Source organism: Vanessa tameamea, chromosome 10 (assembly GCF_037043105.1).
Source record: "Vanessa tameamea isolate UH-Manoa-2023 chromosome 10, ilVanTame1 primary haplotype, whole genome shotgun sequence".
Lineage (NCBI taxonomy): Eukaryota > Metazoa > Arthropoda > Insecta > Lepidoptera > Nymphalidae > Vanessa > Vanessa tameamea.
In genome coordinates, this window is record NC_087318.1 from 7,852,802 (window position 1) to 7,866,351 (window position 13,550).

At 33.1% G+C, this 13,550-nt stretch overlaps 1 protein-coding gene across 1 annotated transcript; it reads right to left on the minus strand.

Moving 5' to 3' along the window:
- Positions 1–692: 692 nt before the first annotated feature.
- Positions 693–13,442, minus strand: LOC113399381 (uncharacterized). Its single transcript, XM_064216009.1, has 7 exons — positions 13,400–13,442; positions 10,127–10,290; positions 9,444–9,573; positions 3,763–3,916; positions 3,327–3,518; positions 2,403–2,550; positions 693–704 (listed from the first exon to the last, which is right to left on the minus strand). Exons 1-7 carry the CDS (start codon positions 13,440–13,442, stop codon positions 693–695), a joined length of 843 nt encoding a protein of 280 aa, XP_064072079.1.
- Between the last annotated feature and the right edge of the window lie 108 nt (positions 13,443–13,550).

Below are 13,550 nucleotides of genomic sequence, written 5' to 3' on the forward strand. Positions count from 1 at the left end.
GATCTGACATTACGAGCCGTAGAAGAGATATAAAAAGGACCAAATATAAAAACAACAGCTATAAATAGAGAGTAATCCCTATATCTAGTTTGCAACGATACCTTAAACAAGATTATGTAAAAGATTCTTCGGACAGATTTTTTATTTTTAAACATTTAAAAACAAAAAAAAAAATCTGTCCGGACAGATTTACATTTCACAAATTTTCTCCGACGAAGAAGAACAAAAATTGTCAAATTACATAATAGTTTGTTTTAAACATAATTATGGATTGACAAAGATACAACCACGTCAATTGCATACCACTGCGCTGTAGCCACAAAGAAAACTAATATTCCTTATAAATGTATCAAGAAAAAAATCTAAGTGTTTTATCGGCCATGCTCAAGCCTCCTATAGGAGGACTGGGCCCTTTGGACTTAATTTCTGAAATAACCTCGTAATGTTGAGACTGATTTTAATTTTAAGAAAGTTATTTCTAAGATATCTAACTAAATTCATGGTGCAATAGGAATTGGCAATAAATGTTCATTATCTGTAAAATCTAATTTTTTATGCATTATAAATTGTGAAAAAGGGCCCATTCCTCCCTTACTTTTTGAATTTGATAGCCCCATTCATGAGGAGGGGCTATCAAATGAAACTGCACGAAGCAAATAATAGGCTTTAATTATGCCAAATATATATTATATTTAGAACTTTTTCTGACGCGATATATATCATTTATCATTTAAGTACATATATCATTTAAGTAGAAATTTACTTTAAAAAATTCTCGTCATTATATTAAAATCGATTTACAATATAGGTATTTTAAATAAAAATTAAACTTGAACCTTTATTTAATAAAATCAGAGAATGTTTAATGGTTAAGTTATTTATGTTTTATAAAACAAAATAATTAAATATAATAAAATAAAATAAGTAAATAACGACGGCGCGCTAGGGCATTTCATCCTTATCTGATGGACATTAATGGTAACGCTTATCTTTATTCCGTCTTCGATTGGAATAGACTATACATACGAGTATATAGATTTAAAAGTAACGTTCTACAGAGATCCTGTCATTGGTTATATAATGAGTAAGTGTGTATTATGTTTCCTAGATAAAATTAAATCACGACCAAATTCATTTTAACAGGTTTTACAACATTTTAACAACCCTTACTTTAGAGCACTTTTAAATCGGCAATCATGTACCACCGTGCAAATTCAAAATACATTTTCAAATGAAATATGATTCAGTAAATTACGTTATGGAAGTATAGATACATTTTAGGAATTTGTGACCAAAGAAGGTTGCGGCCGATTGAGAACAACAACCAGAGCTTTTTAAGTTCTCTAAATTATTTTCTTTCATAACAACAGAATGAACAGAATAGTTTAAAAAAATATATAAATAAAATTTAACTAAAAATTCTTGCTTCCAAATTTTGATTGGTACCCCGGAAGGATCGCATTTCTCTATTAATATTTTTTATTATATTTTGTTTGTATAATAGATGGACGGAAACATCACGCGGTAGAATCTGAAGCTAAATAGTATATTATTCTCAACAAAATATGTCAATTTTAAATACATTAATTCAAATCAAAGTCCCGAACAGTCACAACACAAAAGCAGACACCCACATATATGGGCTCCACACTATAATATGGATTGAACTCGCAGCTCCCAGTAGCAGTTACCAATGCTAATTTAAGCATAAAATCTTAAAATCAAAATATACTTTATATTCAATAAATCGATCAATGCTTTCAGAAAATTTGTTGTTAACAACTAAATGATATTGCTACGCGACCACATGCAATTGTTTATATTATAATAGAATTAAGCAAATTAAATAATTTTACTTTTTATAATTTATTTATTAAATTAAAAGGGTTTCCATTTTAAAATTATAATCAATAGTTTTTCCGTTTATATAATTCTATATTACTTTAACAACATTAATTTATTTATGACGAACAACGAATAAATTGAGAATAAACTCGTTACTTTTTAAATTTATACGTGATTATACGTTGTTGTGTTTTGAAACTAGGAAACCTGCATGTGTCTAATTTCAACTAAATTCTGCCACATGTGTATTCCACCAAACCGCATTGGAGCAGCTCGGTGGAATATACTCCAAAACCTTCTCCTCAAAGGAAGAGGAGGCCTTAGCCCAGCAGTGGGAAATTTACAGGCTGCTAATGTAAACAACGTGTTTACTTCGGTTTTATCGTACTAAAATATACTTAAAGTAAATACATAGTCATTATAATATACGTGTTGGTCCTATATAGGCCTATATAGTATAATTAGATATATCCTTTAAAATAAACACAAGAAGCTATGTACTTAATTTTTTCAAAATTTATTTAATAAATATGATGTATATTTAGTTGATAGCTTACCTTACTTTGGAATCGTGTAGTGAAGATGTACGTGGCCTCTTTCCCATCTGAGACCAGAAAGTATGGTGACGCTAAAATGTTACGGGAAGAGCGGAAGCAAATGGTGACCAGATAGAACAGTAGAGTCAGGGCTCCGATTAAAACTGGTCTGTAGGAAAAAAGAAATAGTACGAGTTTAAATTTTGTGGAAAATCTTGATGTCTTCCATACTCAGTTGCTCTTGTAGTTTTATGTCGATTAATTTTATAAATTTGGTAAAAAATTGATGGCTTTGAATTGATGAAGGTATTGGTATTCTAATAATATCATTTTTAAATTTCTACAGTGAATAAATCATTTAAAATGTTGGGCTTTGTAGTATTATTTGTTTTGCAAAAATTTGGTCGTTCCTCATAACTTACAAAGTTATGCTCGTATATTGTACTCGGCTTCATACGGAAGCAATTTGTAAATTGCTATTAATAATTATTAATAAAAAACATGTCATGATATTAGTGTAATTTATATGCTATAGCACTCAGGAATAATGTACCTAACTCCTATAAGTGTTTTTTTTAGAATTCTTTCATTACTTTTAGACATTACCCCTCTATACTTAAAAACAAACGTTACCTTTTTTTAATTGTTATAAAAAAATATATTCTTCTTTACAATATAACTAATATTGAATGATTTACATTAAATAATTTTTTAAATTAACTGGGAACCTGAAATATTTAATACCAACTCAAGAAAAACAATATAACACTATAAACTTGAATATACATGAAACATAAATATATGTATATTATTTCTAAAACCATCAATTTTGTTTTGCTTTTTTGGCTAAAAAATGGCGTAACACTATAAATTATGTATTTTCATTTCATAAAGATCATAAAAGCTTAAGTCTAAGTTATATTTAAGTTAATAGTAAATATTCACCTATGGCAGTTATCATCCTCAGGGATAATATGAGTAACGAACATGTCTAAAAGTCCAAAGCCTCCTCTCCAGTGCATTATATTCGAGAGGATGAAAACATATGTGTACACTTTGCTGAGGAACCGCTCCCGAAGCCATCTTCCAGCTCTGCCTTCCCCCCATGCATCCCGTGAACGTGATAACAGGAATGATCTGAAAAAAAAATATGAACATAGATTTATCTTGGATGAATATTTAAGTAAATATAAATATTTGTTTAAATCATATTCTCTATCTGTGTATTTGATGTAACTATCACTACAAATAATTAAGCAAATCTCGAGTGATTCCTGGTAATGTTTACCTTTTGTTGCTTTGAAAAATTTTAGGTACGATTAGTTTGAGATAAGAATCTGGCATAGAACTTTTCATAAATTTATGAATTTAATAAAAATACCTAACTAAAGCAAAGCTGGTATGTATTATGATTCCCAGGACGAATATCTGAGCGTGAGGAAACAAATGAGGGTATAAATCCATTATACCCCATATTCCTCTCCAAACACTAACCACTAGCGGTGCTACGACGAATGATGAGAATACTGCGTCTCCTGAAACCACAAAGAAGAGTCTTAGAGTTTATCCATCGTTCAGACTTTAACGATTAAGATTTATGTATTTTAAAAACCTGTATGAATTAAGATTGTAATTCTTGAGAAGATTAATTTAAAACAAAAGCGACATATTGAGCTTTCTTGTCAGGACTCTTTAGAACCCTTCATTGCCCAGTAATACATATTTATATTGACAAAAATGTGTAAAGGTTATTTAACTGTGTGCTCAAAAAATCTTCCATGACACTTTTGTATATGTTAATTTCTCAAAAATGCCGAAAAATAAAGCTTTTCCACATACATACTTTCACGATACTATTTTTAAACGAATATTTTAATCTAAAGTCATAAAATTGTGTAAGCATAGACTATTTGATCTGTCTATCCTATCTTTATCTTTTTATTGACACCACGTGTTACTTGTAATTCTAAGTACAGTACAAATAAAATTATATGATAAAATGTATATGAGGAAATTAAGCTTGATGGTTAGATATTCATTCTAAAAATAGAGTACAGAAACAACTCGTAATACACGTATGTATAAGCTTTGTATCTCCAAATTACAGACTCAAATGTTCATCTAGAATAATGGTAATTTTGGTAAAGTAAAAAAAAAGATAAAATAGAAATGTTACCGAAATGTAGTCGCTCACTATTAGTTTAATTGTTGGAAATAAAAAGTATATAAGAGCAGGAAATACATCAACACTCGCGTTTAAATAATTGAGTTTCGAAAATATACTTAACTAGCTGTTGCCCGCGGCTTTGCTTGCGTGGAAATTGATTATATTACAGAATAATTTAAATTATTACATTTAAGACCTCATTTGTGGTTCGACTTTCGTGGGATACACCAGACTGCTTACAGAGCTCACTCTCGAACAGGCTATTTAGAACTGTACATGCGAAAAACAGTCTTCTCTTATATCTACTCCGGCCCTTTTAGAATTGTCATGGTGAAGCATACTTTAAGCGCGAACTGTACTCTCGTGAAATCAAAGGGGTATTCTGATGGTATCAATGACATTCGTGGAATATACACTATTTCTCCTTTAGTCACATCCAGTGATAACTGTAACCTATGACATTACGATAGAGAACCCTTACTATTAGTCTGGTGCATTTGCATAATTTTTGAGGTCTTAAATTCCTCAGTAACATTATTGGCGCCCTAATCACCTTGCCCGTCATTTTTTATGTTAAAAAAGGGCTTCAAGACTAACCTATATGCGAAATTTCAACTCCTATTTCAATCCTTAGGGGTAGAATGTCCAGAAACGCTTAAATACATATCTACTCATTTTTCATCAGTAGCCCAAAAATAAAGATGAATACTTATAACTTCAAAAATGACGGACTTCCAGACTAACCTACATACGAAATTTCAACGCCTATTTCAACCCTTAGGGGTATAATATCCAGAAACTCTTAAATACATATCTACTCATTTCTCATCAGTAGCCCAATAATAAAAATTAATGCTTATTACTTCAAAAATGACGGATTTCCATATTAACCTACAGAAGAAATATCAATCCCTAGGAGTATAATATGCAGAAACGCTTAAATACATATCTACTCATTTCTAATTAGTAGCCCAAAAATAAAGATTCATGTTCCTAACTTAACCCTTATTTCACCCCATTAGAGGTAGTATATCCGGAAACGCTAAAATACATATCTACATATTTTTAAACAGTAACCCAAAAACAAAGTTTCGTGTTACTACCTTAAAAAATTACTGACTTCCATGCAAATTTTCAATCCTTATTGCACCCCCATAGGGGTAGAATATCCAGAAACGCATAAATACGTATCTACTTAATTTTAATCAGTATCCTAAAAACAAAGTTTCATATTTCTAACTTAAAAAAATGGGAAGGTGTATGATCCTCCACGTCTGGTATTCGTGTTGGCGAGGTGACCAGTTGTGTCAAATCATATGCTAAAGCGAAGTCAAGAACAATTCTACCCGCATGATCGGTAGTGCGTGATCGAAGCCATTCGGCATGGTGGGCATTAAAATCGCCAAGAATTACTATCTCTGCGGATGGGATCTGCTGCAGCAAGGAATCTCTAGCCATTTGGACGTGCTCAACCAGTCGGTCGGCTTCGGCATTACCGCTATGGAACCTATAAAGGCACGCGTAGATTCGCGGATGGTCGTCGCAGTCTACACGCAACTAGATAATCGACAGGTCCTGCCCTTTAAGGCTGCCGAGGCGTCGAGAACAGATATCATCTCTGACGTAAACGCACACCCCAGCTCGTGGTACAAAGGAATGTTCCAATTTGTACCCGGGGTCAGAGAGAAAAGTCGTATTCAGGAGAGGATATCTGGGTCTCGGTAAGAAAGAGCAAGGCCGGCTTCGCCGTCTCATGGTGTAAGTGAACGGCGTTCAATTTGGAGTTGAGTCACCTTATGTTGCAGAAGTCCACACTAAGAGTGGTAGGGGTTGCCTTATGATGCCTGCTCCGCTTGCTCCGAACAGTGGCGAGCGCAATATTGCCCCCCCCCCCCCCAGAATTCGGAGGGCAGCCTGGGCATCCCTGCTCAGGTGGTGTACGTTCTGAGCATGGATGCCCAGAGAGGGATTCTCCACCGCAGTCGCTTATGGTACCCTCCTGGGGTAATAAAACCAAATTCTGCACATCCATTATGTTTTGGGGGGGGGGGGATCGGGCCTCCGGGACTCTCACATACCGGACGAAACGCGGTAGTATAGCTACCAATTTACGCCGATTTTAAGTGAGAGAGTGGTACTTCCCCGGTCGTGCCGGCCCATTCGGCTGCAAACCGAAGGTATGCAGTGAGGCACTACCACTATAATCAGTATCTCAAAAATTAAATTTCATGTTTCTAACTTAAAAAATGACGGACTTCCATACAAACGTTCAACCCCTATTTCACCCTCTTAGGGCTTGAATTTCCAAAATTTCTTTCTTAGTGGGTGTCTACTCAATAAAAAGATCCTACTCACCAAATTTCAAGACCCTAACTTTAATAGTCTACGTTCGGCGATGAAGAATCAGTCAGTCAGGACTTGTTATTTTATATATATAGAAGATTATTTATGTACCTAGAAAATTCTATACTATTTCTAATAATAAACTGAGATGAGTAGATAACTCTTAATATAGACTATTTATGTCTAAGTATTGTTATTTTTTGCGCGGAAAAAGAAAAAGTCGAATGTACATATTAATGTCCAGTCAGAGTAAAAAAACCTTCGTCAGTTTTCAAATTCATTCCTTTATCAAGTCGTAAACTCTTAGTACCTTTTGAAACTAAAGCACTAAACAGACAACTGCATATAAAATTAAACTAACATAGTATGATAACTTGGTTCAAAATAGTGTAACATCTTTGGACTACGTCTAGTGTCATATCAACATGAACCCTTTTTAATTGCCTAATTACTCATTACAAAATTTAATATGATATCTTCTACTGAATTGTCAAAGTCTGTCAGTGTCATATATTTTCTTGCAATATCTTGCAATTTTACAACAAATAGAATAAAAACGCTTGTAATATTATTCGGCCGTTGTTTTGAGTGACGGTTAATGTAATGACGTGACGTGTGATGAGTGGTTCCATTGGCACCGGGAAGTGGTGGTGATTTCTTGGCCTGCAAAATCGGCGGATATAAACCCTTTCGAAAATGTATGGGGTTTGATGGTGCAGCGGTGGATGAATAATAACGATAGAACCAAAGCAGCTGTCTTAGAACATCGCCGAAGTGTTTGGGAGAGCTTCCGAGGAACCGACATCTATGCGACAGCGACTACAAGCTTTGATTTATACGAATGGCAGATATACTCGTTTTTAATAAAATAAATAAGATTTGTTTAAGTGAATAAATTTTATCACAATTACTATTTATTTTTACTATTTTATTTACTACTTCTGTCTTGCGGTTTCACCCGCGTACCCGAAAGATTTTATGTTTTCCCGGGATAAAAAGTGTCCAATATGTTATTCCAGTACATATTCTATCTTTGTATGTTTTATGCAAATCCGTTCAGTACTTTTTTACGTGAAAGAGTAACAAACATCCATCCATACCTCAGAGAAATCAGCCAGATCCATACACAAACTTTCGCGTTTATAATATTAGTAGGAAGTAGGATTACTACTATGCACTCTCTTTTATAAGAGACAAGACAATGTCACAATCTCCGATGTTACATGAGCATTCACGAAGGGCTATGAGGTTTCGTGAAAAGTTGGTAATTGTCATCCCGATTGACGGCTTCTTCTTATTATTATTATAGCTATTAAAAACGCTATTATACTCTTTGCTAGATGCGACTTATAATGACATTGCGGTGCAATATGTCATATTCATCGGTAAAGCAGGTTTTCGCTCACACTGAGCACACGAAAATAGATCTCAAGGTGACGAACTTTTTCTTACCCCGACTGTACATATATACGCCAAAGTATCGAAGACATAGCGGACACCGATTAGTTCCAATTTTCCTAAAAGTTTTAAATAAAGCTAAAGTAACAAATCTCATAATTAGTAGTACTCTTATAAACACTTCATACGGAAAATACTACTACATGTAATAATATAAAACCTTACAAAATATTTCCTAATTACGTGAACTTAGTGGCGGGGCAAGGCCAAAGTTTTGCAGGCAAGATCAGGAGGAGGATCAGGATCAGGGGGTTCTCAGCCCATTATCCCTAAGAATTGTGGGCGACCTTCTTTTTTTAAATTGATATAACTGTTTTTATTTATAACAGAACTAATATATCTTATAACTATGTAAGTGTAAAGTAATGTTGTTTACACCTTTAAAGATGTATCACTTTGAATGTTACCCACATTATTTGTTAATTTTAAGTGCTTAGTGATAAGTTGATGGTGTAACTTTTTCAATAAATAAATAAGTGCACATAAAAAACGGACGCAACATCTATTCGATATTGTTTTCATACTTTACTTTAGATAATTTATTTAATATTTATACCGTCAAAAACTAAGGACAACATATACAAGACAGGTAGTTTTAACTTTAACTTTAGGGTAACGTTACAGATATTGAATCTGTTTTACAAAAGTTAACAGTACGGTATTTATAAACTTGGAGCTAGAGACTACTTTCGGGGTGTTTTTAACAAAGTAGGAATACTCCTTGTTGCGTCACAATATATTTAACAATGTTATGTATGTGTATGCAAAGAAACGTTGACGACTTTGATAGAAACAGTGATAGTCTTTGTATGTACATGAGACGTCAAGATAAGTTTATAACACCAAGTTTCCGCTCAGCAAAGTCAACAAATCCTTCTTGGGGCAAGGTGTTTCTATAAAAACATTTCGCAGATATTTTTAACTATGCAGATTCATAAATGTAAATCTTTTGTAAAAAATATATTCATAAAAAAGGAGTATTATAATCTTCATTCCGAACCGGTGATAACTTCACTCAATATAGTTTTGTCAAATAAAGATTCCAAGGTGCTTGTAAAAGCCTACTCGAATAAACTATATTTTGATTTTGTTACCTGCTCCGTAACAAATTTCCTGTTTATTGCATTCAATGATTTCTTCATCAGGGGGTTCCTCTGGTATCATCTTATTGATATTGACGGCAGTAATCTCAGGTAGGAGTGTGTCTGAAGCATTCGGTTTCATCTGAAAAAAAAGTAATAAGAATTTTCATATCTATTTTCGATAGGGTTTTATTTCCTCAAAAATTTATACATAAATATACTGACGGGCTCATAAATCACATTAAAGTTCAGGATTATTTTCGAATTAACGTTAGATTAAACTATATGAAAATATCAAAACTGTACATTAACCATAAACAAAAAACAAAATTTAAAAATAGAACTGTAGTAAAAGATTAAATTATAGCCGGGAAAATAAAATATATGCACAGTGAGACTATATATTCACTTGTCATTAGAGTGAAGTTTGAAATTCAATCGTTTTGCTTCTTATTTTCCTTTGCGATTTAAATTATTGTAACGAGTATTATTGATTATTATTCTTTTAAACTTTAGAGTTTCGTATCCATAAATATGGATACTTCGTCCGAACAAGCAGCTTAAATTGTGGTAGTGTTGCGGAAATGCACAAGGATTGGAACAATGCTTGTTGTTAGAAATTTAAATTTAAGACAGTCTACGATTTCTAGAATATACCGAAGTAAATGTGAGAGATGGGTTCCTACAAAAGGTACCGGCAGAATCCGAGCAACCACCCGAACTGAACTGTGCTTGGAAGGGCAATGTGCCTCCATATTATAAACCATCGCAGGAAAGTACCTATCACAGATGAATTGTTCCTTTTGAAGGCGCTTCGTGTATGGTTTGGGGTGGTATTTCGATGATTGGGCGAACGGACCTTGTGATTTGACGGCACAACGTTATATAACAGAGGTTTTACAATCATTTTTAATCAGTATTAGGTGTAGTAAAACTTAGAAAATCGACTAATGTCGAAGACATGTAAAAACATAAAATAATGATAATGGATAAAGAGTAAGGTATGTATATGTTGTTAGCTTAACTTCCATTAAGTAAACATAATGAATTTGGTTTAAGTGTGAAAGCAGTCCGTGTTACCTCAATTTTAAAGCCCCGTTCAGGTCAAGTCTGTGGAAGCACAAAACTAAATCGGGATAGGTAGAAGCCTGTAAATAACCCTTAGGTGATCAACAATAAAAATAAGCAATCAGAGTTATATGTTATATGTTTTGAATAACTGCAAACGTTTTAATAAATCCAACTAACTTATTGAAATTGAAATATACTTTATATTGTACACCACAAACAACACGAAACCCATAGAAAAAAAAAGTATTAAATACAAAAACGAAAAATAAAAAATAAATGTTGATTACGAGTGTTGTACAATGGGCGGACTAATGGCTAATTAGCCATCTCCTCCAGACAACCCAATCTGAGAGAGATTTTTAAAACCATCGGCGTAGGCGGTGCAGTCATAAACTTACATACAAATATTGACACACTAATACTTATACTTACTACATATATACATATGTATATATAATATATATCTCTATTATACACTAATGCATATTAAGATACTAAAATGTTATATAAAGGAAATAAATTAAAGTCGTCTAAATTATTATTTAGGTAATAGTTTTTAACGGCTTTTTTAAAAGCTGAAATTGATGGAGCTTTTTTTATATCTACCGGAAGAGCATTCCATAACTTTATGGCCTGTACAGTAAACGAAATGTTTAGGAATTTTGTTTTGTTTAGGAATCTTATCTTTATAATGCTAATCTAACTAAAGGTTTATTTGCGAATTTATCAATGATGTTGATACGCCTTGGTGATAGGGCTTTGTGCAAGCACGTTTGCTTAAAAACCACCCACCCGTCAGTAAGCTAGTGTAACTTCTGCCTGTAGCAGAAGGGACATAACATCTTAGTTCCTAAGTAGGTGGCGCATTGGCGATGTAAGGAATGGTTAATATTTCTCACAGAGCCAATGTCTATTGGCGGCGGTAACCATTTGACGGGGCCTATCATCGAATTCTACATGAATCTTATGTTATTTAAAAACTAACCTAACTTTAATGTCAAAATTGTTCTTAGAATAGCAAATAGTAAGTATATTTTTAGTCATTTGTAATAAAACAAAAAAAAAATTACTTAGTTAATCACTTTTTTGTGTGGTACGTTCCATAGATAATCTAGTATCCTCTTTGAAGTAGTTGATATGAAAACATGACAACTTAAAATAAGTAAAACAAAGTGTCAACGAAGACTTTTTAGAATATTGAACAGAATATTCGTTTAATATTGTGGAAAAAATAAATAAATGATCAAGCTACGAGTATTTTTCTAGCACGGAAGGTATTTATAGCAAACACTATTTAGATTTTCGTAGATCTCTGAGATAAGTATAGCATGAATGATTTTATTTCCCAAATAAATGTATAAGGCTATATATAAGGCAAGAGATCTGGTAAGAGAACTTTGTTTATTTACTTGTGTTCGCGCATTGGTCGTATTATCATTAGTACAGACACTGTAAGGCGTCCTCTATATTTTATCACCGGAAGCGAAACACAAATGCCCGGTTGCATTGTGGCGCTGTGCAGCCTGGGTGGTGATTGGCCAGCGCGCATATTCTTAACTTATTCTAAAAACTATGCACATTGTGTCAATTATTATTTATCTAAACAAAAACATCACATATACTTATATTGTATTAATTTAAATATAGGCACCACTGTTAAAAACAAAAATGTTTCTGTTAAACTGTATTAAGTTGTTAAGAATTTAAATAATTTCATCAACATTCAAAATATGAATGTGTTATCACGGCGAATAATGGTTTATATTATTATCATTGCTGTTTATAATAAAGAAATCAAAATAAAGTCCCCTTAAATAAAAAAATACTTAACATATCCTATTATATTACTTATTATATCATTTTTTTCATTAACCTCCATTAATTTCAAATGTATCATCTGACTGGGAAAATGATATAAATAGATATTGAATAAATGGAGTTTTATCACACTTATAAGTACACTTTTCAAAAATTTCATTATATTTATAGCAATCACTTTGATAACTTATTTTCCATTATCGGTCTGTCCAATGAAGCACCACTAATGTTAATAAATCTTCTTTGTGAATTGCGCAGACTTTAAATTTAAAACAATTTAATTTAATAAAAAATATTAATAAAGTATATAAATAAAATACTAAAAAATCTTCTCCTCTAAAAGAGACGATTTCTCCAAATGTGACTACAATGGAATTTTAGAGACACCAAAGATATTGAATACGGGTTTCCTAGCCAAGATGTTTTTGGTAAGAAAATCGGATGGTGAGCTCTGTTTAATATTCGACCTTAAAGGGCTCAACCGCTATATTCCAATAAAGCATTTGTACTCGGTACCTCAGATGGATCTTACAGAAGATCGCTGTTTAGCGATAAGGCCGCCTCTTGTGCATTTTTCTTAAATGTGATTCAACTTTATGTTTACTGGTGTACAATAAAGAGTATTTTGATTTTGATTTGATTGATTTGAAGAACAAGACACAAAGTCAGCTAGGCCTCTTAAACTTTGCAAATATGATAATTCCTCGTGGACTGTATTGTTGGCGAATATAGAGGTTTCTAAACATTTTTCCTCGTCACAAATTATGGACAAAAGATAAATGTTCCAGATTTGTCTGTCAGGGAAATAGTTGCTGTGGAACGGAATGGAAATTATCGCACAGTACACTATGCGATAATTTCATAATAAGTGAATTTAAGACGGGAAAACATTTTGGTTCAGTCGTACAACCCTGGTGGCGCATATGAAGAACTAGGGAGGTACGCACTTTCTAGCCTTATTAGAGGTTAACTCTAGCTGAAGCTTATGGAGTTGACCTAGCGGCTACTCATATATATTTCGGCGGCGTAATTCCCGGAGAGGCACAACGGCAAAGCCGACCGCCTTTCAAGGAACCGACCAGTGCCGGAATCACACTTGTTGACGCCGGACTCAGAGGCCATATTCAGAATATGGGCGTCCCCGAACTCGATTTATTCTGTTAATTCCTGAGACACTTTATGTCCATTTATTTTATTTTAAATGTAATTGATAAATAAGATATATTACTC